Consider the following 27989-nt stretch of genomic DNA (forward strand, 5'->3'; position numbering starts at 1 on the left):
ATGTGTCTCTAGATGGAGAGATTGCAGACCCGAAACGTTATATATTGAAAACAGTCAGGCCCAGATTGATAGAGACATCCCCAACATTGGTATTGCTCGAAGAGAGGACCACGTAAACCCAATACAAGTGGAAAGTCTCATTGATAGTTTTCTAAGATTCTTTGATGTGATGATTTGTGTCGTCAGCTACGGAACCTCGTGGAAGACGTACCTCGCACATGGCAGATCTTCGTGTGTCGTGACTCTTTTGGGTATGACAGTTCAGGAACAGGTTGAAGTTGCTGCTGTTCTGGATTCATTGATTGATCCTTCAACGGCAACGTCGATTGCCATGAGGTTTGCACAGTACGGCAAGAGATAGCGAGAGACACGCATGGCGAGAAACACGTGTGCTAGATGTTTCGGCTCGACTGAGTCCTGGATTCAGACAGTGTACGATGGCCAGCGAGTCAGCGAGCTGTTGTAGCTGTCACCAGATCGGCGACGTTGTCGGGTGAGTGCGGCTCTTGAAGTGTCAGCAGTTTGGCGCACACGACTGCTTCTAGACCCGTGCCGTATATCGTAGCAAGGGTTCGCTATTGTGTTTTCCTTTCGCACGCTGCTTGGGGAGCAATGTCGTCTTGACAGCGCAAACTCGGTATCCCTGTGCGAAAGATGTTGAGGTCAACCATGCTTGTGCCTGAGGAGATGAACAGAGAGCGATCGGCGAAATTGCAATAGCAAGTGCATGCAAAATGTTAGCTGTATATGCAACAAAATATTTGGTGTCCCGGTACATACGGCCACAGTCAGCTGAAAACTGGGCATCCCGTCCGCTCTGCCATACATAAGCAGTTGAACGGCAGATTAGTACTACGGTGGGTGACCACCTGCTGCTGTATGTTTTGTTCATGCAATTCGTTTTTGCTCGCGAATGATAAGATGCTCTACGTTGGGTTGTGGCTAGATCGTGGTGTCTGCATTGCTGATGGACAGAGATTTTGCGACTTGTCTCTTCATCACGCTTGTATAGACCTCGTCCCACACCGGACGCCGATGTTGAGAACGATGGCTTCGGAAGTAGATCAGCCTGGTCAAGATTTCTGGCCATACTGTTCGCATCGAATGTGATGTTAAGCACGCTGGGGCAGATTTGAGCCGCCCCTAGATTTGAGCCATCCGTAGATTCTAGCCATCCGTAGATTCGAACCATCCCTAGATGTGAATCATCACTACAAGTCGCTTTCTCATAATGTAACAGGTCTTTTGACACCGTCGTGTCTCTACGATCAAGTAACGCTACGGTATGAAGTCTTGATATAATGGAATATGAGTTCTCGTTCTGAGTGTCTATTGTTCTATGACTTTTAGAGCTAGTCGCACAAGACCCGAGATGTTGTTGTCCTGCACGAGGCTCTTTGCTTGGGTGAGCTCTTTCTTCCATGATAGCCATCTATCCTTGGTATAACCTCTCCATTCTTCGTCCTTGAACTTAGAGCCTGGCTTTGCAACCTTGCCACTATAAGTCTTGTTGCTGTCTGAGAGACCTTTCAGTGTAGGTCCGGCATACGCAAGCCATACTGCAGCAGCACCAACGGAAGCATCGGTGGTGTTCTCACCAGGCAAGTTCTCCCAATCCTCCTCGAGTGCACTTCTCAAACTCCAGATGCCGTAGAGAGAGTAGTCAAGAGCACTGTAACCTTGTCTCTCACCGCCATGCTCATTAATTGCCACAGCAGTCAAGCGTGCAACAAATGCATTGACATTGATCCATGCATCCCTAGTCTTTGCATCCACTTCTTTGTGATATGGAAAGTTCCAGCATTCGCGGGCTTGTTGGCCGAAGAAAGGAAGACCCTGCCAGACTTTGCTGCCATCAAAGTCGACCTCTTTACTATCGGTGTCTTTGAGTACAGAGGCATCGGTGATCAGAGATTGTAAAAGCTGCACAAGCGAGTCTTGCTGTTTTGAAGAATATGATTGCTGACTGGAGAGGTGAAGAAAGCTGTTCCATAATCTGCGTAGATGTGGTTCGAGTTCGTCCTTGGAGAGCGAAGACGTTGCGCACGCTGTGAGGCTGTCTATTGTGGCATCTGTCGTGTCTGAATTCACTAGATACGAAGAGAGTATCTTGTACTCTTCACAATCGGTGATCTGGGGTGAGATGTCCATTTTGTCGTAGCCTGGGTTGATGTTTCAATGGTCGCAATGAGGTATAACGTGAAGTAGGTCGCAAGGCACAAACAAAGATCAAAGTGAGGGAAAGAAGAGGAGATGTGTCTGTTACTGGCAATTGCTGTTGCCTTGATCTTACTCAGACCTACCTATGACGAATGATGACTGACGGATGAATGCTTCGAGAAGGTAAGCCTCATGCTCGTGCGTGCCCTGTCCCTGAGCTTTCAGGCTTCATTGAAGATTAATATGATCTGCAAATCTTACTACCGAGCACTTCAAGGCTTGAGCGACATACACTTCCACATGGCTCGTATCATTGGCTGATAGTGTAAGAAGCCGACAAACACAAGAGGCGACGTCCGACGTGAGGAAACACGACCCGCCTGCCAAGGATAGCATAGCACGAAGACGGCGGCCCGTGCCTCGTCGATCATCCAGCAGGAAGCGGAGGCATCACAACCTCCTCTCTTCTCTCCTCTGCAAATCATTCATCTTTCCTCGGCCGAAGCATGACTTGTGCCTCACAAGACGTGCTTTCTTATCAGTAGATCATTGGCTGTTTGTGATTTTGTAGGAGCACACTCCTCGGGGACCTCGGCATACCAGGACAGATGTTCAGGGCAATTTACTCAAGTAGGAAGGCAAGTATGCACGACACTTTTGAGCCAAGTTTCTACTTCCAACCTTGACCGCTGCTGAACACTACCGGTTTGATGTGCACAGCTGCATACCTGGAGATGCCCGAGTAAAGTCAGCGATTGGAGGGAATTGGGAGCACAACGCTTGCCATGGACTATCAACAACCTGTTACAGCACACGCTCTCGCTAATTTGGAAGTTACTTTTGTGCCCTGATACTCCTACCAATGGACGATAAGATAGCAGGAACGAGGCACATGGTCTTCGGATATATGGTTATCCAGGAGACTTGATCCTCCAACAAGAGGTAGGAAGTCAAATACCAGCCTGATCTCTGCAGTGCGACGAGACATCAGCTTCCTCTACGACTCTCCATTCGCTTTGAGTACTCAATTGCACATTCGCTGTCCTACATATACCTTCCGACTGAATCTCCTCCATCCCACCACCCATCCACACCTATCGAGATCAAGATGCTCTTCAACTCTATCCTCGCCACTGCCATGCTGTTCGCAGCCTCTGCCGTTGCTCTTCCTGTCGAGCTCGAAGCCCGCCAGTCATCCACCACTTGCGGCAACACCTACTACAGCGCTTCTCAGGTTTCGGCCGCCTTCAACGCAGGCTACAACGACTACCTGAACGGCGTCACCTACGGCAATTCAAACTACCCTCACCAATACAATGACTATGAGGGCTTTGACTTCCCTGTCGATGGTCCTTACCAAGAGTTCCCCATCAAGTAAGTTACTCATGTCACCAGACATGGTTTGGGCTGTATACAGAGCAATTCCTAACGTGTATATTAGGACTTCTGGAGTCTACACTGGTGGCTCTCCTGGTGCTGACAGAGTTGTTTTCAACACTAATGGCGAATACGCTGGTGCCATCACTCACACCGGCGCTTCTGGAAACGACTTTGTTGGTTGCTCTGGCACTGATTAAACGACAATGCTTCAAAGTCTTTGGAGCATAAGATTATGAATACACATATTACGAAACCAAAAGCTTGCGTCTTCGCCCTTTACCCATCACAATCCTCATCACGCTATAAGAAAATCATCTTCTCCAAAGCATCTATTGCAACATCCCCGTGTGTTAAGAATTGTAACGCGTATAGTTGTATGTAGAAATGCACAATACTAATAAGAAACAGAACAGTGTCCACTGAGAAGCGACGAGTTATAGACTTTCTGTGGATACATTCCTGCTCCTGAAAATAATCGTGCCTTGTTATAGTGTATGTTTTGCTCTGCGTCGTAGCGGGGGTACGGTGAAAGTCATAGACTTTGTACGTTTGAGTATCAAGTGATGTTTATCATTCGTAAAATTGGGTTCTATCATTGCCTCAAAAGACTAAGCCCATCCACCGCCCTTGCCACCAAATCCACTGCTCTCCTCTACGGGTTTCCTATTTCCACCCCTTTGGCTTTTCTGCTGTGCAGCTTCATGCTTCCTCAATTCCTCCGGAACCCTCGAGATGGAACTCTTACTCAACATCTGCTTCAAATCATAAAGAACGTCGTTATCCTCTGGACCCAAGAAGGTAATCGCAACACCGGACTTGCCAGCACGACCGGTACGACCAACACGATGGGTGTAGGATTCGATGTTTGTGGCCATGTTGAAGTTTATAACGAGAGACACGTCTGGCACATCGATACCACGACCTGCCAAGTCGGTGGCGACGAGGACTTCGGTCTTGCCTTCGCGGACGGAAAGCAGTGCTGCTTCTCTCTGTTCTTGTGTTTTTGAACCGTGCAGGGTGACGGCTGAGTAGCCCATTCGTTGGATATCCTTGGCCACGGCATCGCAGTTGCGCTTGATATTGACGAACACAATAATAGGAGGTGCAAACTCTCTGCTGGAAAGGATTTCTCGGAGTCGGTTTTTGCGCTTGTCTTCGCCGGAGACGAATTCGACGCGTTGCTCGACTGTGTCGACTGCTTCGCCGACGTTTCCAATTGTCACGATGGCAGGGCGACGCAGGTATTTTCTTGCAATACGTTCGACGGCGGCGGGCATGGTGGCTGTGTACATCATTGTTTGACGATAACGGCCTCGTTCGCCAACGTGCATCTGCATCGCTTGACTGTTTTCCGCTTCTTCGCTGTCTGGCTTTTCGTTGCCTACGGGCAGTGCGTCAAGGATCTTGTTGACGGGCTCTTCGAAGCCGAGATCGATCATGCGATCGGCTTCATCCATGATGATGTAGCAGCATTGTGAGAGGACCAGTACACGGCGTTCGATACAGTCGACCAAACGACCAGGAGTAGCGATGATGATTTCGGCTCCATTGCGTAGATTGTAGGCTTGTTCTTCTATCGAGTGACCACCAACGATAGACACACAAGTGAAGCCTAGAGGTGTTGCAAATTTCTTTGCTTCGATTTCAATCTGTTGTGCCAGTTCACGCGTCGGTGCAAGAATGATGGCGTAAGGACCGTCGTTTTTGGTGAGTTCGTTGAGAGCAGGCAATTCAGAAATGTAGACGAGGAGAGGTAACAGGAAAGCGGCAGTCTTACCGGAACCAGTCACGGCAACACCGATCAGATCGCGGGCCTGTAGAGCGACAGGGATAGCTGCTCGTTGAATTGGCGAGGGATCCGTGTAGCCAACTTGATCAATGACCTGCAAAAGTCGCTTGGGCAAACCAGACTCCCGCCAGTAACGCATAGGGTTCGGGATAGAACCACCCTTTGTACCAATGTTGAAATCTTCCTTGAAGATGCGCCAGTCTCGTTCGCGCATCTGAGAAAGTTCCTTTTCGCTCCAGTGCTTGTCGATGGCGTTGCGACTCTCGTACGCCTTTTGACGTTCCTTCATTTCCAAGATCTGCTGTGCTCGCTGCCTGCCAGTTTCGGGATCGCGTTCCTCGAGCAATTTGGCGTACTTCTCGGCAGCTGTCTCGTCTGCATCAGCGTAACCTCCCAGTCGTGCAGCAGGGGCAGCTCTGTCCTTGTATAGCGGGTCGGTGTTGGCACTAGTATCCTCCTCTGCGTTCCACTCGAAATTGAACTTCTTCTCAGTCGTTCGCTTGCGCTTCTTCTTTGCCGAGAAATTTGATTGATTCTGATCAGCGCCCATATATCTTTGGCGGATTGAAGCTTGGGCAGCTTCTTCAGGAGTGAGTCTCTTTGCAGTCTGGTTGCCATTCACAATGGCAGTCTGTTTGGGAGGAGGTGGTGGGGCCATGTCATAGCCTCTATTGTGTTGATCCTTGTTTCTCCAGCCAGCAGGACCCGAAGGAGGTTGACCACCTCTTTGACTCCTGGGACCAGTGGGTATGGCTGGGCGACCATCCATGGAACGATTATTGCCCGTGTTGATCTGGGCATGGGTACCATTGGATTGTGGCTTTGAGAAAGAATCGCGCTCAGCTTCTGATCTCTTCTTGGCTTCGGCAGCTTCTTTGTCGAGTTTCTCTTGTGCTATCCTTTCTCGCTCGGCACGCGACAAGAACTTTGGCTTCATGGCGGCGGCATCTGCGGCCTTCTTTCTTGCTAGGATCTCCTCGATGTCCAGTGGTTGACTCTTGGGCTTGACGGTACCCCAGCCTTTCTTTTGCTTCTTCGAGGGCATCATTGAGGGGCCAAGTTCTTCGTCATTAGCGTCGGGTGCTGGTGGTGGAGGCACATCGACGACAGGCGGCGGCGGAGCGGCGACATGTTCTGAAGGAGGCGGTGGCGGTGGTACATCTGACGGGGGAGCCGGAGGAGGGTCCATGGCGAATCTGTAAGGAGTTGTGTGTAAGAGAAAGTGTTGGTCAGAGAGAAAAGAAGATGGTTTCGTGATTCGCATGTGATCGAGAGTGCAGCCTGCCCGCAAAAGCTTCCATCAACCATCGTCATTCCAGAAACACCTTCTCCTCCGCACCTTCTTCCGCGCAACAACACATACATGATGAGCGGCGCATTGGGTCTAGGAGGCTACTCTAGTAGTGAGGATGAAGATGACAATATCGCGCCCGTCTCTAAGCCGAATCAGGTACACGCCGACAGACAATCGCGCGCCAAAGAATGGATGGCTGCTAATCAAGTCACATACTAGGCCGTCGCAAACAAGACAATTGGTGAAGCTCTGCCTGAAGTCGTGAATTGCATGTCTATATCCTACCATCGCCTATCTTACAACCTGCTAACTATCTTACAGCGAACAACCATAATGCAGCTCCCACCATGATCGTCGAATCCACCACTGAACCGCAACAACCTCCTCCTACAACCGCCTCAGTCCAACAAGCCTCACCTGCTCCGCTTGGTCCGGCTCTTGGTCCAGTTGCTGGCCCAGCTGCTGGTCCCTCGCCTATGCCAGAACCTCAGCCTCCATCAAACTTGGCTGAAGACGATGATGCCTCTGCTCCGCCATCACCCTACACGGCCAATCGTCTCATGCTCCGGAACCTCACCATGCCGCCAGTTCCCAACTTTCAAATACCACCATCACCACCTGGTTCACCACCACCAGACACGACAACCAAGTTCGCAAGATTTCTCGACCTGAAGAAGAAAGGAACCCATTTTAACCAACGACTATACCACTCCTCTGCTTTGCGCAACCCTGGTCTCTTGCCCAAACTACTCGACTTTGCCGGTATCAGTCAAGAAGACCAGTATGCAACACCATGGTCACAGGGTGCGGTTGCGACAAAATTCCCTGATTGGGCCTATGCCGACAAGTTGGTCGCAGCCCATGAGAAGATTGCAAGGAAAAAGGAACAAGACAGGGCCAAGAATCCAAGAGAGGCCGTCGATTTCGTGCCAGCAAAACAGGAAGCGCCTGCTTCAACATCCGGAAGAGTGGAGAGAAAAACACAAGGCAGAAGAGGTCTCGGCTTCGACGAGAGACGAAGATCTCGTTCTCCTAGATGAACAACACATATCACAGACCCCAGAACTTTTCGAATCGCATCTTGATGCCTTCCCAGCTGTTGAGTTTGGGACGGACATCAAGATAGAAGTTGAGAGATTTGCCAGGCTTGCCCTCATTCTTGCCAGCATAAAAGTCAATGACATAGTCAATGTGAGTACCGCAACGATCGACGATCCAGTCGTGTCTGTCGAAGGGTTTGGAGTAACCCAGGAGGGAGTTGAAGCGTGCTCGAGGAGTCAGTTCCTTGGACTGACCCATGAAGGAAACAAGGCGAGGACCACCACATCTGGTAGAACAGTTAGTTTATGTGATGGCAATCTTGACTAGTGAGATAAACTCACGCTTCAGAGCCTCTGCCCTTCTCCCAAGCCTTGATCTCCTTCCAAGCCTGCTCGTTGACGGCGTTGTGGATTGGTACAATGGTGCGCATGTCGGCAGCGTCAGGATCGTAGTTCTTGCGCTTCATGGCGTTGAAGAACATTTCCTCGGAAGGATAGACCCAGTTTCCACTCTTCTCATCGACTCCAGACTCTTGCTCGTTGTTTGCGGGACTGTGAGTGTTGGTGGCAGCGTCATGACCTTCGGCGGATAGGGCTCTCGGAATGGTCGAGATCTCGCGGAAGGTGTCGAGAGCACCCCGCTGTGCTGGCGACATCATGGCCATGTTCTTGGGTAGAATGGCCAGCCATGCGCCATGGTCGAGAGAGTAGCGAGTCTGGATAGGGACCTGGCGGAGGTCATGAGGAGGTGTGCTGGTGGGTATCGGCGGCGATGGAGTTGCTTGTGGCGGAGGTGCTGGAAGATCTTGTGATTTTGCCTTTTTGGCGTGGTCCAGCCATGCCTGGCGAGTTTCGTGGTCGACTGGACATGCGTCGGCTCCTGCAGCAGACATGTTGAGTGTGTTGGACGAGTCTAGTTGCGGTGACTATCACATGTCGAAACAAAAAGTCCATGAGCAGCGAGCGCGGCCAACGGCGCGCCAAGTCTCCGCTCCAGCCATCATCCAAGCTCCAGCGGGCGCGTCACTGCGCTGCGACTCCCAGTAGCTGCCAATAGCATACAATCAACCATCGACCATCTAATTCTCGTCACATCTCTCGTCTCTCTTTTGAACTCCCTATACCGACACTCAACCTCCCACATCCCGCACAACACTCTAATTCACAATGAACCACTTCCCTCACGGCTGGGGCAGAGTAAGCTGCATTCCTTGCAATCATGCGCCGCTTCCATACTGATTGCCTGTTCAGCCTAGAGACGATGTCTACGGCGCTTACGACTACTCGCACTTTGGCAACCAAGATCACGCAGGTCCTATCCAACATACTCAGTCACCCATCGTCACCGGTACCTCTGTCATCGGCATCAAGTACAAGGACGGTGTTGTCATCGCCGCCGACAACTTAGGTACACAATCTCGGCCATTCTGCTTAGTACAACATCACGTCTGACTCTCTTTCAGCTTCATACGGTTCCCTTGCCCGCTTCACCGATGTCAAGCGTCTGCGCGTCTTCAACAAACAATCCGTCGTTGGCTTTGGTGGCGATGTTTCCGACATGCAATACCTCGATCGCCTTCTCGGTACCCTCAACATCAACGAGAACTACCAATCCTCCGACGATGCCACCCAGCTCTCAGCAAAGAACCTGCACACATACCTCAGCAAAGTCATGTACAAGCGTCGCTCCGACTTCAACCCCTTGTGGAATGCCATCCTCGTTGCAGGTCTCGATGACAACAAGAAGCCCTTCCTGGCCAGCGTTGATCTTCTTGGTACCACCTTCAGTGCCCCGACACTTGCTACCGGTTTCGGTGCTCACCTCGCACAACCCGTCCTCCGCCGCGTGGTACCCGACGAAGAGGCAGCAGCCAAGTTGACTCGGGAAGAGGCCGTTGAGACCATCAAAGAGTGTATGAAGGTCCTCTTCTACCGCGACGCAAGGAGTATGGATCAATACAGCATCGCCGTCATCGACGGTCAATCAGGTGTTGATCTCAAGGAGTCTGAGAAGCTCGAAAAGCAGAGCTGGGCATTCGCAGAAGGCATCAGAGGTTACGGCACCCAAACAGCATAGATGATGGAACTGCACGCGTAATTCGGCATCATGACATGAACGGCGTTTTCTCTTTAAGCAGAACGGGGGTTAGGCTTTGCACCCATGTATACTACCAACAAGTGGATCTTTTGCACGTCCAAACATGCACACCCTCTTCATCTGATGCTATTTTCTGTGACTCCTTCGGAAGAATGACCTTCCTGAATCGACTTTACTCACCGGACAACACCCCGGTTAGAAAACAGTACGTTTCTGTAGCCATTCATGTGACAGATGTTCGCCCACGTCGACGCCGAGCTTCAGCCATCAGCTTGACGACTTCTCGACCCGCGAGTCATTTCTCGTTTCATGTGCGAATACCTGTTACAGACCTTCTATCCTTTCTAATAAACAGTCTTCTCGAAGCTTGGAAATATGCCTTCGCCATTGAATCACCATGATTGCGCAAACATAGTTTCTGACTGAGACCATCTCTCATCCACTGATTCAAACACCGCATTGGTCGACTATTCTATGTCATGAAGACAGCACTAGTAGCACACACTCTTGCTCGTCCTCGTCAGTCGCTGTCTAGGTTGAGTACCTTCTGCGCAGACTTTCCACTTGTCGGTCTGTGAGACCTTCCAAGTTTTCGTCAGTTTTCTGAAACTGGCACTTGCCATGGCGCCTCGCACCTTCCAACGTGCTTCTTCGATTATCGAAGCATCTCATTCTTCTCGTGTCAAGCTTCCTTATGAGCTCTTTTGCCACAGTTGGAAGGCCTTATTCTGGTAAGTCTGGTAAGCTTCGTTGCAGGATGATACTCGTGCTCGGCGGAGTTTGACACATGCCTGGATATTCACCAGAAGGTCTTGTTCCCGACCATGCTGAGTAGACAGCTGAATCATGCCTAATGAGTGGAGGGTTTGTTTCCGTCCCATATATCCTATTCTTGATCCTTCGTCCTACCTTTTCTCGAAGCCTTTTCGTGATCCAGACACAACAAGACTTCAGCAAACATGAGTGATCCGACAACGATACCGGCGAGACCACCACCACCGGGTGTCACCAGCAATCTCACCAATCCCGATAGTACGGGATACCAACAGACGATATGCAATATTATCTGTGTCATATTTGTCACCATTTTCGTTTCGATGAGGATATACACGCGCATCAAACTGGTCAAATGTGTCAGTTGGGATGACTGTGAGTATCCCAGCCCTACTCACGATAAGAGACCTTCGTATAGGACAGTCTATTGACTAAAGAGCAGATCTCATGATTCTGGCAGCATTCGTGTTCTACCTCGATGTAGTTTGCTTCCAATATCTAGTCAAAGTTGGCTTGGTGAGTACAATTCCTCTTCAATCTTGCCCTATATACTGACAATGTACAGGGTAAACATTTATGGAATGTCAGTGTTGCAGACTTCTCGCCCGCCTTCCTGGAAGTTTGGACTTTTGCTGCCATGATCTACTCGGTATGCATGCTGATCGTCAAGATGTCGGTCCTAATGCTATACCGACGATTGTTCCCTATCGAGAACTTCAGATACTTGTGGTGGATATGTGCATTCTGCACTGTGGGTTATGGTCTAGGTGCCATCTTCTCAAGTCTCTTTGCCTGTGTGCCTGTTAGAGCTAATTGGTGAGTGGTTGCGATATCATCTAAGCAACAATCTGTACAAAAGTTCTGACTGATCTGCTTGCAGGGACCTGGCTATTCCTGCCTCGAGATGTATCAACAAGAAGGCATTTTATATTGGCAATGGTGTGATGAATATCTCTAGTGAGTCTTCATCTTTGTGTCAATACTGCTTCGCCGACAGCAAAAGGCTAACAATTTCACTACAGCGGATTTGATGATCTTGGCTCTGCCCATACCAATCGTATGGAGATTGACTCTTGAGCTCAGACAAAAGATTATTCTTAGCATTGTCTTCACGCTAGGCTCGATGTATGTACTTGCCCTGCACAGCTGTTAGTGATGCTGTACTAATTCGGTTGCTATAGTTCCTGTGTCATCAGTCTGGTACGCCTCCTTAGCATCGTCACCTGGATTCGCGTAGGCGACGACGATATCACATATACACTCCAGAGCATCGTAGTCTGGTCGTGAGTCCTATCTCTCGTCCCTACTTCCTTCAACAACAAGTCAACTAACACAAATCCAGCGAAATCGAACTAGCAGCTTGTATTCTCTGCGCCAACGCGCCCTGCCTGCGTCCATTCTTCAATACTCACCTCCCCTTCCTCTCTCTTCACACCCACCGCTCCTCCTCTTCAAACGAAAAATCGAACCCTCTCGGCGGAGGAGGCAACAATTTTCCTACTACAATAGGCGGAAAGCGTTCACGCGCCATCTCGCCATGTCCTCTCTACGACGACACGGATGGCATTTTCGACGGCACCCAAGACGTCGAACTCGAAAACTACGATATCGAAATGGCTGCTCCTTCTACATCCTCCTCACCAAATAAAACCCCAATAACAACAACACAAACGACAAGAAAACACTCTTACGCCAAACACGGCTATAAGCCCTCTACAGGAAACATGACTATTGTTTCTGTTTTGTCGCGGCAAGCAGAGAGCAGAAGAGGTAGTGTTTCTTCTTCTTCTGAAGACAGTACTTTGGGAAAGGGCAGCGTTAGTAGAAACCATAGTTTGAGGAGTATTAGAGGCAGAAAAGGTACAGATGAGAAAAGAGGGAGAGCTAGTAAAGAGGAAGAGGGCAGGATTGTGGTGCATACGACTTATGAAGTGAACAGTGTTAGGGAGGATGTTTGAACCTACTGGGACGGTTGGGATTAGCTGATTAATGTCTTTTTTTCTTTCGATTGTTGCAGGTACAATCTATCTTTTTCATGTTCTCGACTGCAGTGGTGAAAGAACAAAATATACACTATAAAAAGGCATAAATGTTATCGGTATCAGATGCGTGCCCACGGAGAGCTAACAAGTCGTCGCTCTCGGAGGACACCACTCCTTTCCATAATGATATTGTGCATTTTCACAGCTACAGAAAACTAGCACATAAAGGACAGAGGACATGACTGTTGCAAACGATCCATCGTTCAAGTACTGATATGTACATCACAAACTGATCATATTCACTTTTGTCATCTTTAAAAACACAGCTCTCTCCTACCCAATTCATGTCATCAGACTGAATCTCGGAAGCGCCAGCTGGGAGCAGGTCGCGCGTCCTGATATCGAGTTCTTCCAGCCTGGCTCACGAGTACCCCATTCGCGTCGAGTGCTGTATGTCAAGGCATGAGACGTCGACACTCACGTCCGTGAACAATAAGGAATAAAGCTCTTACGATGGTGCAGTCATGCAAGGTGGATAGTGGTGTATTAAGGAGAGCAAATCGTGATTCAGTTAGCTGTGAAAAAGTATGTCGATCTATACCCATATTATTATGCAACCCAAGAACAAAACGCTATCAGGATCTAATGTATTAAAAGACACCATATACCATGCTGCTACCATGCCGGTTGCTGACGCTAGATGCTAAACAGAACGCAAAGTCGACTTTTTATATATACACAAAAACAACAAAGAAGTAGGTTAGACAAGCAATTCAACAGAACCACTTATACACCTTCTTCCACCTCGGCCATTGCGCCTGTTCAGCCCTCTCTTCAGCAACCAGCTCAGCAACATTGATTTCTCGGATACCAGTGTGCAAATCCATATTATGACTGCGGATAAACGGCGTCTTGTAATAAATCTTGTAAGGAACGTAGAAGAGAATGACGACGGGTGCAGCGAGGTAAACCTCAAAAAAGCTGATCAGTAATTCGCTAGTCGTCATGTCGGCGTATCCGATCGGTGCAAAGCCAGTCCAGAATTGTGCAATCAGAACAAGAATGTTGAGGATCAGACCAAGCCAGGAGCCGATGAGACCAGGTTGGGATTTGAAGGCTAGTTCGTCCAGACTGTGGCCTTGCACTTTCCATGCTTTGCGGAAGCGGATGTGGGCGAGACAGATGCTGATCCAAGTAAAGATGGAGCTGAGTCCAGAAAGTGCCAGCATCCAGTTGAAGGCGTCGGTCTGCTTGTCAGAGCCAGCGAGGAAGGCAAGGAACCCGAGCGCTGAAGAGATGAGAATCGAGACAATCGGACGGCCCTTGCGGTCGATGTAGCCAAGGATTTTGGGAGCCTGGCCTTGGTCGGCAAGAGCTGCGAGAGTACGTGACGAACCGTAGATGGAAGAGTTGCCGACCGAAAGAACGGCAATCAAGATGACGGCGTTCATTACAGAAGGCAGACCTTCGATACCGGCATTCTTGATGGCAATAACGAAGGGACTGGCCTTGGCGTCTACGCTGCTGGTGCCATTGATCAGACGCTTATCGTTGTAGGGTACCAGGAGGCCAACGAGAGTCAACGAAACCAAGTAGAAAAGGAAAATTCTCCAGAAGACTTGCTTGACCGCAGTGGGTAGAGATTTGCGAGGGTTGGCAGTCTCGGCAGCGGCGAGACCGACCAGTTCGGTTCCAGCGAAAGCAAAGGCGGCGGTCACAAACACACTACAAAGACCTTTGAAACCGTGGTTGAAAGCTCCCGGATCTGGAGATGTACGTTAGTCTAGCTCCTGCACGCATGAAAGATTTGTACGTACGGTGCCAGTATTTCCCACCAATATAACCGCCATCAGGACCACCTCCGACGTTAAGAATGACGCCTAGGATGATAAATCCAACGACTGCAATGACCTTCAGAATGCTGAAGACAAACTCAGCCTCACCGTATCCTTTCACACCAAAGAGGTTGATGCCGATAATGACGAACAAGAAGATGGCTACCCAAGCATCTGGGTTAATCTTGTCGTTCCAGAATTGGATTGTGATTGTAGCAGCAACAACCTCCAGAGGCAAAACAACCAGCCATTGCAAAGCATAGTTCCAGCCCATAGCAAAACCCCATGCAGGATCGAGGAAACGTGTCGAGTAAGCCGAGAAGGAACCCGCGATGGGGAAAAGAACTGCCATCTCTCCAAGGGCGTGGACCGTAGTGTAAAGCATGAACCCGATAATACCATAAGCAATGATTAGTGAAGCAGGACCTCCGTTGGCAAGAGCTGATCCAGATCCGACGAACAGACCAGTACCAATCGAGCCACCAATTGCAATCATCTGCAAATGACGACCTTTCAAGTGTCTGGATAAGCCCGAATCTGCAGTCGCTGCATTCGCCTGCTCAACATCAAATACTTTTCCGTCTGCGCCGACTACTCCTGGAGGTGTAGCGTGTGCATTTGGGTCGCGCTTGAAGCTGTCGATGAAGCGTGCTCCCCATGATCTAGGCTGGTCGTAATCGTGGCCAACCTCGGTTGCGGAGTCTGAAGGTGAAGAATATTGCGCGGCATTGGGGATAATCCCCTTTGCGTCTTCCATGTTGTTGGTTGTGTCGACTATTTGGCTGCGATTATTCGAGCGAAACCTTGAGACCAAAGTGGAGATGAAAAACAGTAGAAATATGTCGAGTTTTGCGAATGCGACAGCGAAAATCGCAGGCTGTTGTACAAAAAAGCGGAATGCACCTTCAACGAGTGTCACCGACCCTTATTAACGTCAAAAGGCTTAAGGCCCTGCAAGCCGCTATCTTTGCGGCGCCACCGGTTTTGTAAAGGCAACTACGACAGACAACTCAGTCGCGCCGCTGGCAACGAGAATGACCTCGACTTGTGATTCGAAAAGGAATATGTGTGACACATTTTCCTGACACGGAGCGACTCGAAATTGATGAGATCGACCCTCCACTGTGCTCCACAGCGTCGAGATTTCAGACAATTCACCCATTGATAGGCACGTGAGTCCTTGTTATTTCCATGTTTGACTCGGGTAAAGTCGCGGTTGGCAACGGCCTTTCTACTGGGTGGGCTTCAACCAGATCGTCACGGCGACAATCCTTCAGTCGTCTGGTATCGATCGATACCAATCATTCGTGCGCTGACCAGCACTTACAAACATCAGCTGCGTACCGCAGAGCAATGTCCAGACCAATGATTACAGATATGATCGAATGCACCAGTGTCGAATGCTTCGATTGTTGGTTGCATGCATGTTGTGTTCATCTGCCGAGTCAAGAGACTTGAAAACCCTTGGACCCCAGCCCGTCGCAAAGTGGACCAAGCTTCTGCCGGCAATGGGGCTCGTGCTCAAGCGGCTTGCAGGACAGCTGCAGTCGAAGGACGCACAAGACATGCAGAGAAGTCTCGAAAATATCGCTGCCGGTCAGTCACTGGCTGAGACTCTTGAGTTGTACTCGGGCTGAAGCATAGCCACACGGTGTGTCCGATATCACATGCTAGATTTAATCAGACAGTTTCCTTTGGACCATGAATTTGGACCATCCACTACCTGATAGGTATAAGCTGAGTTACAGTCCTGCAAAGTGAGTAGTAATAGGATGCCTCTCGCAGATACGATGGCTGAGACTCCGCGCTGCCTGACCATGGTTGGCAGACACCGGCTTGCACCCTCCACAACTCCACCACCAAGAATGTCAAGTGTTGCCCAACCCCTCGTCCTCTATCACCTCTGCTCGACCTTCGCTTTCCTTCCTAATCCTCTCCCTTACATTCATCAGAGCAACACCAAGCAGATTCTGTCCCCATTCCTCACGCGGAACCGCCATCGCTTGCTCAGCATCAAACCCAATCCCCCAAACCCGATCAAACCTCGATGCCTCCACCAACTCTCTGTCGCCCGTCTCCAACAACAACCTCTTCAACGCCACTGGCTCTCCTTTTCCCCCCATCTTCATCCCCTCACCATTATTCCCCTGCGTAAACTTCAAATAATTCCCCCTTTCCACCACCTCAAGTTTGATTTTCTCCCAAGCTTTTACGTCGAAGTTTTGCACATCTCGTCCTAGTTGTTTTTGTTTGCGAGGTGATGTTGTTGCCATAATCGCTTTTGCAGAGGCTTCATCACCAGCAAGGTGAGCTTTGTTCCACATCATGTATTGTTCGGCACAGCTGAATCCAAGACCGGAGATTGGATCTGTGAAGCGACTGCGGTACCATTGGCAGAGGAAACCGTAGGGTTGTTCATCGTCTTTGAAGAAGAAGATGGGTGCGCCGACTGTGGTTCTTGGTGGTAGGTCTGGCTTTTTGGTGGGTTCTGTGTTGGTTTTGTTGGATTTGGATGAGGTAGGCTTTTGCTTGTGGCTTTGCTTGTTGTGTTTCTTGCCCATGATGAGTTGCTCGGGACAAGGGTTCGACTTCTGATGTTATGGATGGAAGACTACCATATGGTAGTGCTTTTCTCGATAAGAGGAGGGAGTAAAACATCTCGACATAGGTGTTAACTATTTGCATATCGCTCTTACTCTGCAGTGACTTAATGCGGAATTTGAGGTTGTTTCCTCAGAGACTTGATTGCTGCCTGAAGCATATATTCAGATTCAGTAAGAACGGGTGGCCGTCCTCGTATCATGAATTGTTCTTCCCTTCTCGCAACATCGCTTCAACTGCTACTTGTCTGAATTCAAGATAATGATATGAGATTGGTATCTTTAATGTGGAGACCCTATGTTCAGCAATTCACTTTAAAATAAGAAGGCAAAACCTCTGGGGACATACGAGCAAGCAGTGGCAATGGCAGTGAGAAGAAACACATCTCCTCTTACTCCTCATTCTTATTATCGCTTTAATTACTAAAGTACAGTTATACCTTCCCATGCATACCCAAACACTTTGTAGCATTTTCTGTTGGTACAAAAAAAAAGAACATCATGACCTATTTCTCAGCGCCGCTAATGCCCAATCCCTGACTTCTATCCCCTTCCTCCTCATCTCCACTAACAACTTGTCTACTCAAAACATCTTCAGCGATGGTTTTAGCATCCCTGCTCAAAGTCGGCGATAACTCAGGTTCCTCAGAGACTTCCTCATCACCCAAGTTAGGAATGATAGTAACATCAGCATCTGGATCTTCCTCTTCTTCCTCTTCCTCAACTATGAAAGCAGTCCTATCTTCTTCAATAGGCGAGAAACTTTCCACTTCTTCTACTTCCAACTCTTCTTCGTCTTCTTCGACTAATCGCATACCCTGGTCTTGTAAGGTAACTTTGCTGCCGAAAAAGTCTTTGGGTTCTTGCTGTTGCTCCTCTTCTTCCTCGTCTTCTTCGGCTATGGTGATTTCGTTGCTCCGTCGTCCTTGTGCGCTGGTACCGCGGCTGTTGTCGCCAGAGTTGTTACCAGAGCCTCTACCCCGTGCACCAGGCGTGTTGCCAAGGCTGGGCCCTTTGAAGACGCTGCGTTTCTTCTTTGCAAAGACGGGATGCATGCCTGGAGATGCAGGGCCAAACGTGTAGCTCATGGGTGAGTTGAGGGCTTGGGTGGTCAAGGTGGGTAGAGAGCCAAGGCTGCCAGGTGGAGGACGACGGGCAACTCTTATACCAGAGGGGAAAGTGCCGGTGACTGAGGATGTAGGTGTAGAAGGAGGTAAGACCACGACACTTCCGCTAGTGTGAGGTGACCTGGATATAGCGCGGGAATGTGTGCTGAGAGATGGAGAAGCCACTGAATTTGAAGATGTGGTGGAAGCGCGAGAGAGGGAGTGGTGGTGGGTGTGAATACTGCGAACAGATGAGACTGACGAAGAGGTGGACTTTCTGCCGCGCAGGCCAGAGCTGCGACGGTAGATGGAAGAGCGGGGTGTGACTGGTCCTGGGGATAGAGACGGTCTGTTCGCAACATGAGTCCGAGATCCTGTGGAGCCATAGGATGATGCAGTAGATATACGTGGACGCACGGGATATGTTGTCCGTGTAGGCATTTCAGGCCTTGGACTCTTGTGCGGGTCCGTTAGAAGGTCATTAGCAGAACCTCTTCGTTGACTCGATGGCATAGAAGCTTTGCGAGCAGTCGCCAGTTGAATTTCAATATTCTCCGGGCTGTCCTTCTTGTGCGACCTCCCACTACTGGCCTTGAACCAGGATTTAAGATGAGCGAGCTGGTCTTTGAACGGGCGTTTGCGTAATTTCTGGTGGAATGGCGGAGGGGCTAGTAGGTCATTCTTGGTGTGTATGACTTGCAGTAGTTGCTGAGAACTGCCTCTGCTCGCAGCACGCGGTCTCTTTGGCGTATCTTTCGGCGGCAAAGCGGGACCACAAGTTGAGGGAGTAATGGAAAGCGAGCGACGACGCTGATCCTTCTCTACAGGCGGCGGTGGTCGCTCGTCGGGTTCGGGTGTTTTGCCTTCGGTGACTCTGGGCAAGTCGGGAGGAGCGGCGCTGGACCTGCTCACACCGCGACCTCTAGTCTTGGGCGAGATTATGCTTAGTAGCGCTTGCTCTTCCTCAGTAATCTCTCTCAGACTTGGCGCATTCAACAGACGACTGCTGGATGCGCTCAATCGTCGTATACTCCTCGCTTCTGCCTCTTTCTCTCTTCGCTTCCTCAACCGCCTTCTCTCCTTGCGTTCTTCTTTTTCAAGCAGCAGACCCCACCAGCCAGCCAGAGGGTCGCATCTTTGTCCCAAAACATTCTCAATAACGTGATCGATATTGACACCAGCACTGCGCATACGTTGGAGTGTCGCTTTCTCGACTTCTGTGCTGAACGGCGGCGGTTGCAAGACCTTGAGGATCTCCTGTTGCTGAGGGGCGTATTCTTGCAACCAGGGATGGCGAAGGACATCAGCCAGCGGCGGTCGTAGCAGAGGACGGCGTGACAGAAGTTTCGACAGAAGGTCCTTTGCGCCTTCTGGGACGTGTTCCGGGTACTTTGGGTCTTCCTTCAAGATGCGCTGTTTTGTATCGTTCTCGTCGTCTTCATCAAACGGCAGTTCTCCACACAAGAGAGCGTACAAGATGATTCCTAGACTCCAGACGTCCACCTTTTCACCAGCATATTTTTCTCCTTTCAACATCTCTGGCGCGCTGTAGCAGACGGTGCCGCACCATGTTTGCAGGTAACTCGTGGTGCCTTGGTATTCGCGCGTGAAGCCAAAGTCGACCAATTTGACATTGCCGTGCTTGTCGAGCAGGATGTTCTCGAGTTTCAAGTCACGATGGACACAAGATTTCGAGTGGACGTATGAAACTGCGCCAACCAGTTGTGTAAAGATCTTCTGAACCTTGTTTTCTTCCATGCGACCATGTTCGAGGAGGTGGTTGTACAACTCATCGCCGGGACACCATTCCAAGACTAGCCATACCAGCGACTCGGTGACTATGACTTCGTAGAGACGAGCAATGTGGGGGTGGAGGAATTGACGGTGGTGGTGGATCTCGCGTGCGAGGTTGGCATCGTCCTTTTTGGCCGACTTGAGTACGACCTGTACGGGTCAGCGTTGTTGAAGCGTGTGCGAAGAATGGTAGGGCCAGACCTTTGAGCCATTGATGAGCTTGTGCGAGGCCAAGTAGACCTTTCCGAATGAGCCCTTGCCTATCAGGCGGCCGACGGTGTAGTTGCCGACAGTACGGAGATCCTTGCTGCTGAATTCGCTGTTGGGTCGTGTGAGTAGTGTCCAACCTCGACAAAGCAAGAGCGGTCTTACTTGAGAAGCTCGCTGTAGGAATTGGCAAGTTTGGTCTTTTGGTCGTGGAGCTCCGCTTGCGCTCTCGCGGCGGCGGGTGGCATACGTCGAGCGAGGTATGCGCTTTTCTGTCGCGCAACCCCTAACTACTGTCTGTCCGCTATGCTGTACAGTACAGTTGTGTCAACATCCGAATCTTCCTCTGCTCGTCGCGCTCTTGATATTAGCTATTATCGATAATGCTGGCTGGTGGCTGAAACGGGTGGCTGTTGACGTTGCGCCGCTGTCGCTGTTGTCGTGTGTCTAGCTGTAGTCGTTGATGTCGTCGTTGCTATGCCAGGATATGATGATTTGTCGTCGTCTTCTCGAAAATGGCCAGAGACTCGGGGCCTCGTTGTCGTCGTCGTCAATGCATGGCATTCTTACGCCAACCTCATCTCCGCCCGGTCCCCTGCCGCTCTCTTTTGTGATTCGGTGATTGCTGTGGGGAATCGACATCACCACATTAGAAACATCACCCCATCTGCAAACCCTATCAAGCGTGTGGCGACCTCTTCCTTGTTCATATTGCACTTCAGATATACTGGGACAATTCGCTGTAGTTTGAACGGACATTCTGTGCCGACGGCTCGAATACGATGTCTCATCCTTTGTCTCTTGGCTTCTCCCGCCTTTGCATGACACTTGCATCACTTCCTAGCTACTCCTAGTTTCTTCTAATGTCCGCTATTGCCTTGCGTCTGTAATCGCTGTCCGCAAACAGTGCCTCGATCAAGTCTGTCACTTCGTCTGCATCGAACTCAAGTCTCAGCTCGCCTTCCGTCCATAGATATTTGATGTCTGCGAGTGAGCTCTCCAGCAATTCTCCCAGATACTGGAACTTGAACCAGTTTGGGCAGTAAATTCCCGTCATGTCACTCGCCTCTCCACCTTCTGGATGCTCTTGCATGAACAAATCCTTGACTTCTGAAATCTTGTCGCAGAATTGGCGAAGCTTCTTCGATTCCTCTTCACCAATGTCCTGTATCTCTTCAATCTCCATAATCATCTTGCTTATCGTTGTGCTGAGTAAAGATCCTGAAGACTGCAACAATGCGGATCGTGACAGAATCGGTGTCCATTGCTTGTGCACGTCACGCAGTCGTCCCTCAGTGATGCTTACTGCACTGTCGCACGCGCTTGCGAATGGTTCGGCATTGCAGTTGGAGAAGCCTTGAGCTCCGTCAAGCATATCTCGGATGATTGTACGCTGCGACTCCATCTCAGCACTGTATGCTCTCTTGGCGAATGTCTCCAACGCTTTGATGTCATTGTCCAGTCTAAGTCGTGACGATGGTCGTAGGTGATTTGGTAACGTTGATTTTGCGTCTTTCTCTGCTTGCTTATTGACGAAAGTTCGGATCTGATCAGCCAATCGAGATGCATCGTTGTAGATCAGCATATTGCCAGAATCCAGTTTGCTGTAAGCTGTTGATGCTGTAGCCCGATACATGGCGAGTACAAATGTCGGCAAAGTGTATAGTGCGGAGGCTGCTGGTCCTATGGGTGATCCTGAGTAGCTGTTGCAAATGTCAGTACACCCACCATATTAAGAGCTGATCAACCTTACCTAGGATCTGTCAAGGTCTCGGCATCCGACACAACTTGCATGACAATTTCGAGCATACCGTCCGGCACTGCCGTCACTGTGTAGGTCTCTCGTAGCGTGAGTTCCCTGTCGCCAGATTGTGTAGATTGATCCGTCGGAGCAGCCTTTGTCATCTTCTTGGGAGAGTCTGGCTTCGGTGCTTCGTCCGTGGCTTGTTCATCGTCTCCCCAACCCCAAGCATCTGCTGCATCGTCTTCCTCTTGATTTTCTGCATTGTCTTTCGATTCTGTGGGTGCTTCTGCATCGTCATCATCCATGTCCCAGGCACTGCCATCATCGTCGTCATCATTCGTTGAAGGTTCAGGCTGTTTGGTCTCGACTTCTTTCGTCTCTGGAGTGTCTTCATCCCAGTCAGCGGCCCAAGCATCATCTGCTTCGTCAACGTCAGTACCACCCATAATAGCATCTCCTTTTGACACAGTCTGCGTCTCGACTCTCTCGACAGTTTTCCTGTCTCTGAGCCCAGAAAACAACAGGCTTCTTGCTGCACCAAGTGCCGTTTCCCTGCGTTTCGAAAGCCATGTTCTTGGAGCATTCTGTACCCAGTCCTTCAACAGAGCAGTACTGGACCAGTTGAGACCATCGATCTGTTCGGCAAGTCTCGATACACGATCCAGGATTTGTTGAAAGACAGGCATCTGCTCAATTTGTACAGGGACAGTCTGGTCGAGCCAGGTATATGTGAGTGTCTCGAACAAGAACGGTAATAGCTTCTGGGACAATGGTTCGCAAATAGACTTGGGCAGATGAGTTGACAAGAAGTCCAAGGCTGTCCAGATGTCATCCAATGTAGCAATAGTGTCGGGTCTAGAAGTTGACTTGGACACACTGATAGAACCGTCACTAACTTCGAACACTGTGTGTTGGCCAGATTTTGTGGAGAGACGTGGGTTGAAGAGGGCGAATTCTATGTCACGTTTCAAGCGCCTGATATAGACGTCCAGGCCTCCAAGATATTCCAGCGTATCCACAATCAGTGTCAAGTCGACAGATGGTACATCAGGGATTTGGTCTCTGATTCTGACGGAGCGAGAGTCGGTATCGCATTGTATGAGCGACTGGGCGAGGGCTGTTGTCTTGTCCAGGAAGTTTGATTTGAAGCGTGAGCTGCGTGTTTGCAGCAAACCGACCGCTCGTGTATCCTGAACGGCAGATAGAGCAGTGATAGACTCATCACATTGCTTCAGGTGATCAAGGGCAGTGCGTAAATCGTTGTTGACGTATGCTTGGTCGGCGTTGTCCAGTATGCGACATGACGACCTGATCAAGTCCAGAGTGGTAGCCAGGGACTCGTTGAAGGCGACCTCTTTCTCAAGCAAGCGAACTTTGTTCGCAGCATCGTGTGTCTTCTCTTTCAAGGCCTTGCCAGCTTCGGCTTGAGCTACAATGTCCCGTGCTGTCGCCTTGGATCGTTCAATGTCGGCTTGAAGCTTTTTTGCTTGAGCGATCCATCCGTCAACGTCGGGCGCGATATCTTTACTCAAACTCCGAATGTCTGTCTAACCACGAGACGTCAGACACTAACGATACATCAAAGGTGTCCACTGCATACCTTGACTTCGTCCCGAGCTTTCTGGAGATCGGCCAAGAGGTCGGGGATGAGGGCGGAGGGTACTTCGGCTGACGAGATGTCAGGCTCAGGGTAAGCGCCATGCTCGACGCTGTCAACGATGGCCTGCTTGAGCTGGTCGTTGGTCGACATTGTCGCGACTGTATTCTCGAACCGCTGACGTTGATGCAACAAGAAAGCTCCAGCCTGTCAATAGACGTGCGGGTCGGTCCGCTGTTTAGCGTCGTCGAAGGCGGTGTCTCGAGACCACACGTTCTGAAGACAGGACGACATGTTGGAGGCGAGCCTGCTGCTAGCCATTTCCAACATCTCGTTTGCTTCTATTCTGAATTACGCATAATCTTGCAAACTCACTCTCTTGTTTACACACCTGGCAATCTCCCTTTTTCATCGGCTTCTCACAAAGACTGCCGTTGCTCAAAAGTCTTACAAAACCATTCCCGCGGCTTCTTGCTGCTGTACCAATTTCATCATGCCTGCCGCAAAGACTCAGTCCCATTTCAAACCCATCCAAAAATTCAAACTCGATTATGCTCCTATCGGTATTGCTCAGTATGAATCCGAACGTACTGGCATGCGTGTCGTCGTTGTGGACCAAAAGGGTCCCAAGGTCTATGGTTATTTTACTCTAGCCACCGAAATCCATGATGATTCGGGTTCGCCGCATACTCTTGAGCATCTTTGTTTCATGGGTTCCAAGAGTTATCGCTACAAGGGCGTCCTCGATAAGCTCGCCACTCGTGCTTATTCCAACACGAATGCCTGGACCGCCACTGATCACACCGCCTATACTCTGGAAACTGCTGGATGGGAGGGTTTCGCTCAAATTCTTCCCGTCTACCTCGAGCACGTGCTTGTGCCCACTTTGACTGACGCTGGATGTTACACCGAAGTTTTCCACGTTGATGGTACTGGTCATGATGCTGGTGTCGTCTATTCTGAGATGCAGGGTGTTCAAAACCAACAGGGCGAGCTTATGGAGTTGCAAGCAAGACGCCTGATGTAAGTCACCTCGTATTGGCGCCTCTTGTCGTGTGAGCTAATTCAGATTAGGTACCCAGAAGGCGATGGCTTCAGATACGAGACTGGCGGTATGATGGAACAGCTCCGCGTTCTCACGGCTGACCGCATCCGAGAGTTCCACCGTGAGATGTACCAGCCCAAGAACTTGTGTCTGGTACTCATTGGTGAGATCGACCAACCCGAGCTCTTGCAGATTCTTGATGAGTTTGAGGGCACCATCATGGACGATATTCCGTCACCTGAAACCCCTTTCCAACGTCCTTGGGTCGAGTCCAAGCGCACACCGCCACTCAAGAAGACCATTGTGGACACTGTGAAGTTCCCTGAAGATGATGAATCCATGGGTGAGGTGCTTGTTGGCTTCCTCGGTCCCGACTGCAATGATCATCTGCAGGCATCCGCGCTGGGCATCATGCTTATCTATCTTTGTGGCTCTTCGGTCTCTGTTCTGGAAAACACCTTGGTCGAGAAGGAACAGTTGTGCAGCATGATCTATTACTCAACTGATGTGCGACCCGACATTGCTTTCTGGTTCAACCTGAGTGCTGTCGAGACTGAGAAGCTCGCCGATGCCGAGAAACGTTTGTTTGAGGTTCTCAAGGAGACTGCTTCTAAGAATCTTGATATGGGCTACATGAAAGACTGTCTCAGTCGTTACCGCAGACAACTGAAGTTCAAGTGTGAAAGCACAGGAGACTTCTTTGCTACTCCTATCATCGAAGATCACTTGTTCGGTAACAGAGACGGCAAGGATCTCCGCGAACTCGAGACTCTCAAGGACTTGGATGTCCTTGAAGGATGGTCAGATCAGCAGTGGAGAGACTACCTCTCGAGGTGGTTCGCAGACGCCCATCACGTTTCCATTCTTGGTGTACCTTCGAAGGAGTTGTCTAAGAAGCTCAAGACTGATGAGAAGGCCAGAGTCAAGGCTCAGAAGGAGAGACTCGGCGAGAAGGGTTTGAAAGAGCTAGCTGAGAAGCTGGAGCAAGCCAAAGCTGAGAACGACAAGCCAATCCCAGATGAGGTTCTGTCACAATTCCCCGTACCTGGAACCTCGTCCATTCACTTCATTCCGACAACCACTGCTAGGGCCGGCAGAGCTAGACAGATGGGCAAGCTCAACAATGACATCCAACAGATTGTCGACAAGGACGATTCTGACATTCCTCTCTTCATCCACTTCGAACACATCCCTTCAAACTTTGTTCGTACGAAGCTGGTCATGTGCACTGGTTCGCTGCCTACAGAGCTCAAGCCACTTCTTGCAGTGTATCTGTCAAACTTCTTCATGACCCCTATTACGCGCGATGGGAAGCGTATTGAATTTGAGGATGTAGTCACTGAGCTTGAGAAGGACACTGTCGACTACGACATTACCTCAGGCCCTGGTAACGGCGAACTTTTGCAAATAACTTTCCAGGTCGAAGCCGAAAAGTACTCAGCCATGATCGATTGGCTTCGTACCACTCTCTTCAGTTCCATCCTGGACAAGGAGAGACTACAAGTTGCCATTACCAAAATGCTCGCCGATATTCCTGACGAGAAGCGCAGTGGTATGGACATGGCTACAGCAGTAGACTCGATGATCCACCTTACCAGAGACTCGAGTAGCCGCTCGAGAAACACTCTCGTTAAATCTGTCTATCTCAAGCGCCTGAAGAAGCACCTGGCCAAGGATCCTGAGTCCGTGATCTCTCGTCTGAAGACATGTATCGACACACTCCACAAGCCTTCCAACTTCAGAGTCTACGTCGCAGCAAACATGCACAACCTTGCGAACCCTGTGTCATCTTGGAAGTCTCTGCTCAGCGACCACAATGACAGCGCTCCCCTGCAACCACTCGACTCCCGCAAGTCTAAGCTCAGCGAAATTTCCAAGAACCCTGGCAACACAGCTTACATTGTCCCACTGTCCACCATCGACTCTTCATACGCACTCCTCACCTCTCGCGGTCCAGATAGCTGGTCTCACCCCGATCTGCCTGCGCTCATGGTCGCTCAATCCTACCTCGATGCCGTTGAGGGCCCTCTGTGGACAGCAGTCCGCGGCACAGGTCTCGCCTACGGCACAGGCTTCTCTCGCTCCACCGATGTTGGCCTGTTGACTCTACGTATTTACCGCTCTCCCGACACATTCAAGGCCTTCACGGCCGCCAAGAAGGAAGTCGAGAACTATGCCACTGGCGCCACACCTTTCGACAAATTTGCCCTCGAAGGCGCAGTCAGCAGTATCATCATGGGTTTCGCAGACGAACAACCCACCATGGGCAGTGCAGCCAATCTATCGTTTGTCAATCAAGTCATCAGAGGCATTCCCAAGAACTGGAATGACGAAATGTTGGAAAAGGTTCGAAAGGTGTCGGAAGAGGAAATCAAGGATGTGCTCAAGAGACTTATCATGCCTATCTTTAATCCCGAGACTACTAATTTGGTGGTTACTTGCGCTACTATCATGGAAGAGGTAAGGTTTTCTTCTACAACCAGTTCAATGAGATTCAATTGCTGACAGAAATCACAGAACCTTGTCAAGGCTTTCACGGATGCGGGTTTCAAGCCTGAAGTCAAGTCTCTCTCAGATTTTGAAGACGATTACGGACTCGAGAACATTGAAGGTGATGATGACGAAGAAGACGATGACGAGGAAGAAGAGGAAGATGGCAGTGAAGACGGTAGCGAGGGAGAAGATGATTCCTCTGAAGGTGAAGATGATGAAGAGTAGATTGCTTCTATAGAACACCTTAGACGCTTCCTCTATGACGTCCTCTGAATCACGCAGCAGTTTCACATAATCCCAACTGCAAGTTGCTTCTGAGGCCTTTCTCTAAATCGATATAACTACCCTCATAATCTTGCTTGCTGCCAGAACTGCGAGAAAAAGTACAGATTGCAATGGTTATCACACAGGCAATTCGCAGCGCTGACGAAGAAGGCTGATTCGCCAAAAGTCATGTCTCGTAATAGGAAAAAAAAAACATTTGGCAGGAAAAATCGTCCTTTCAAAGCGGATATCTACGCATGATGTATGCCGGCCGTCTGTCACTCCTCGCATTCGAATATGATTGGGAACGAGAAATTGCAGCTACAAGGGTTTTGATAGACAAGTGTTAAAAGTCATGAAGAGGGAATCAGAGCTGTATCGGTTTGTGCATGATCTTTGGATGTTTCGGACTGAAGTAAAGTTTGATCTTTTTCATCTCCATCTGACCTTACCTACATTCGATGAGGAAAGAACGACCATGATCACTTCCAAGGGCAGGAACGAAAGATGAACAAGGTTGAGAAGATGGAGTGGACCAAAGAAGAAAAACCAAGAAAGGGAAAGAACACCTATATTTAGCGGTCACGGTGACATTCCTTATGAACTTTCAAACATACAGGAGGCTTGGCGCTCTTCGACCTCTTGAATTGTCCATCTTGGTTCAAGGCACATCATCGATCCTGAATCAAGGTGAAAGATATGAGTGATTCAATGCAATTGTTTTTTCAGATTTTTTTTTTTGCTTGGTTGATGTCCATAAATTTCGCCAAAAAGAAGAGACCTTGAT

At 49.8% G+C, this 27989-nt stretch overlaps 12 protein-coding genes across 12 annotated transcripts, besides 1 other annotated feature; 5 read left to right on the plus strand and 7 right to left on the minus strand.

Annotated features, from left to right (window-relative positions):
• Positions 1–747: 747 nt before the first annotated feature.
• Positions 748–1110: a sequence feature (Protein overlapping with rRNA (M437DRAFT_36967, KEQ67656.1) was converted to a misc_feature.).
• A 219-nt stretch (positions 1111–1329) lies between these two features.
• On the minus strand, positions 1330–2151 carry M437DRAFT_71466 (uncharacterized protein; the record flags this gene model as incomplete). Its single annotated transcript, XM_041025676.1, has 1 exon — positions 1330–2151. One exon carries the CDS (start codon positions 2149–2151, stop codon positions 1330–1332), a length of 822 nt encoding a protein of 273 aa, XP_040884679.1.
• Positions 2152–3268: 1117 nt separating this feature from the next.
• On the plus strand, positions 3269–3737 carry M437DRAFT_37935 (guanyl-specific ribonuclease F1; the record flags this gene model as incomplete). The annotated part of the gene is made up of 2 exons (XM_041019743.1): positions 3269–3534; positions 3602–3737. The coding sequence occupies 2 exons, from the start codon at positions 3269–3271 to the stop codon at positions 3735–3737; spliced, it is 402 nt and encodes a 133-aa protein (XP_040884680.1).
• Positions 3738–4148: 411 nt separating this feature from the next.
• Positions 4149–6518, minus strand: M437DRAFT_38266 (pre-mRNA-splicing ATP-dependent RNA helicase PRP28; the record flags this gene model as incomplete). The annotated part of the gene is made up of 1 exon (XM_041019804.1): positions 4149–6518. One exon carries the CDS (start codon positions 6516–6518, stop codon positions 4149–4151), a length of 2370 nt encoding a protein of 789 aa, XP_040884681.1.
• A 452-nt stretch (positions 6519–6970) lies between these two features.
• M437DRAFT_35879 (uncharacterized protein) lies at positions 6971–7663 on the plus strand (the record flags this gene model as incomplete). The annotated part of the gene is made up of 1 exon (XM_041019340.1): positions 6971–7663. The coding sequence occupies one exon, from the start codon at positions 6971–6973 to the stop codon at positions 7661–7663; it is 693 nt and encodes a 230-aa protein (XP_040884682.1).
• A 10-nt stretch (positions 7664–7673) lies between these two features.
• M437DRAFT_71470 (cytochrome c and c1 heme-lyase) lies at positions 7674–8556 on the minus strand (the record flags this gene model as incomplete). The annotated part of the gene is made up of 3 exons (XM_041025677.1): positions 7674–7950; positions 8006–8331; positions 8392–8556. The coding sequence occupies 3 exons, from the start codon at positions 8554–8556 to the stop codon at positions 7674–7676; spliced, it is 768 nt and encodes a 255-aa protein (XP_040884683.1).
• A 274-nt stretch (positions 8557–8830) lies between these two features.
• Positions 8831–9740, plus strand: M437DRAFT_62047 (proteasome endopeptidase complex, beta subunit; the record flags this gene model as incomplete). Its single annotated transcript, XM_041024015.1, has 3 exons — positions 8831–8860; positions 8915–9071; positions 9127–9740. The coding sequence occupies 3 exons, from the start codon at positions 8831–8833 to the stop codon at positions 9738–9740; spliced, it is 801 nt and encodes a 266-aa protein (XP_040884684.1).
• Positions 9741–10738: 998 nt separating this feature from the next.
• On the plus strand, positions 10739–12088 carry M437DRAFT_28190 (uncharacterized protein; the record flags this gene model as incomplete). Its single annotated transcript, XM_041019132.1, has 6 exons — positions 10739–10910; positions 11057–11351; positions 11416–11492; positions 11558–11660; positions 11717–11818; positions 11878–12088. Coding segments are annotated over 6 exons (960 nt in total), but the record flags the coding sequence as incomplete, so codon positions are not given.
• Positions 12089–13290: 1202 nt separating this feature from the next.
• On the minus strand, positions 13291–15109 carry M437DRAFT_71473 (amino acid permease; the record flags this gene model as incomplete). Its single annotated transcript, XM_041025678.1, has 2 exons — positions 13291–14282; positions 14335–15109. The coding sequence occupies 2 exons, from the start codon at positions 15107–15109 to the stop codon at positions 13291–13293; spliced, it is 1767 nt and encodes a 588-aa protein (XP_040884686.1).
• Positions 15110–16220: 1111 nt separating this feature from the next.
• Positions 16221–17037, minus strand: M437DRAFT_71474 (DUF1768-domain-containing protein; the record flags this gene model as incomplete). The annotated part of the gene is made up of 2 exons (XM_041025679.1): positions 16221–16809; positions 17009–17037. 2 exons carry the CDS (start codon positions 17035–17037, stop codon positions 16221–16223), a joined length of 618 nt encoding a protein of 205 aa, XP_040884687.1.
• A 2098-nt stretch (positions 17038–19135) lies between these two features.
• M437DRAFT_37004 (kinase-like protein) lies at positions 19136–20307 on the minus strand (the record flags this gene model as incomplete). The annotated part of the gene is made up of 3 exons (XM_041019554.1): positions 19136–20002; positions 20054–20171; positions 20225–20307. Coding segments are annotated over 3 exons (1068 nt in total), but the record flags the coding sequence as incomplete, so codon positions are not given.
• A 602-nt stretch (positions 20308–20909) lies between these two features.
• Positions 20910–23553, minus strand: M437DRAFT_71476 (uncharacterized protein; the record flags this gene model as incomplete). The annotated part of the gene is made up of 3 exons (XM_041025680.1): positions 20910–21762; positions 21813–23350; positions 23404–23553. 3 exons carry the CDS (start codon positions 23551–23553, stop codon positions 20910–20912), a joined length of 2541 nt encoding a protein of 846 aa, XP_040884689.1.
• Positions 23554–23893: 340 nt separating this feature from the next.
• On the plus strand, positions 23894–27163 carry M437DRAFT_80310 (uncharacterized protein; the record flags this gene model as incomplete). Its single annotated transcript, XM_041027330.1, has 3 exons — positions 23894–24423; positions 24475–26905; positions 26963–27163. 3 exons carry the CDS (start codon positions 23894–23896, stop codon positions 27161–27163), a joined length of 3162 nt encoding a protein of 1053 aa, XP_040884690.1.
• Positions 27164–27989: the final 826 nt, after the last annotated feature.

The sequence above is a fragment of the Aureobasidium melanogenum genome (assembly GCF_000721775.1).
Source record: "Aureobasidium melanogenum CBS 110374 unplaced genomic scaffold scaffold_1, whole genome shotgun sequence".
In the NCBI taxonomy this organism is placed as follows: domain Eukaryota; kingdom Fungi; phylum Ascomycota; class Dothideomycetes; order Dothideales; family Saccotheciaceae; genus Aureobasidium; species Aureobasidium melanogenum.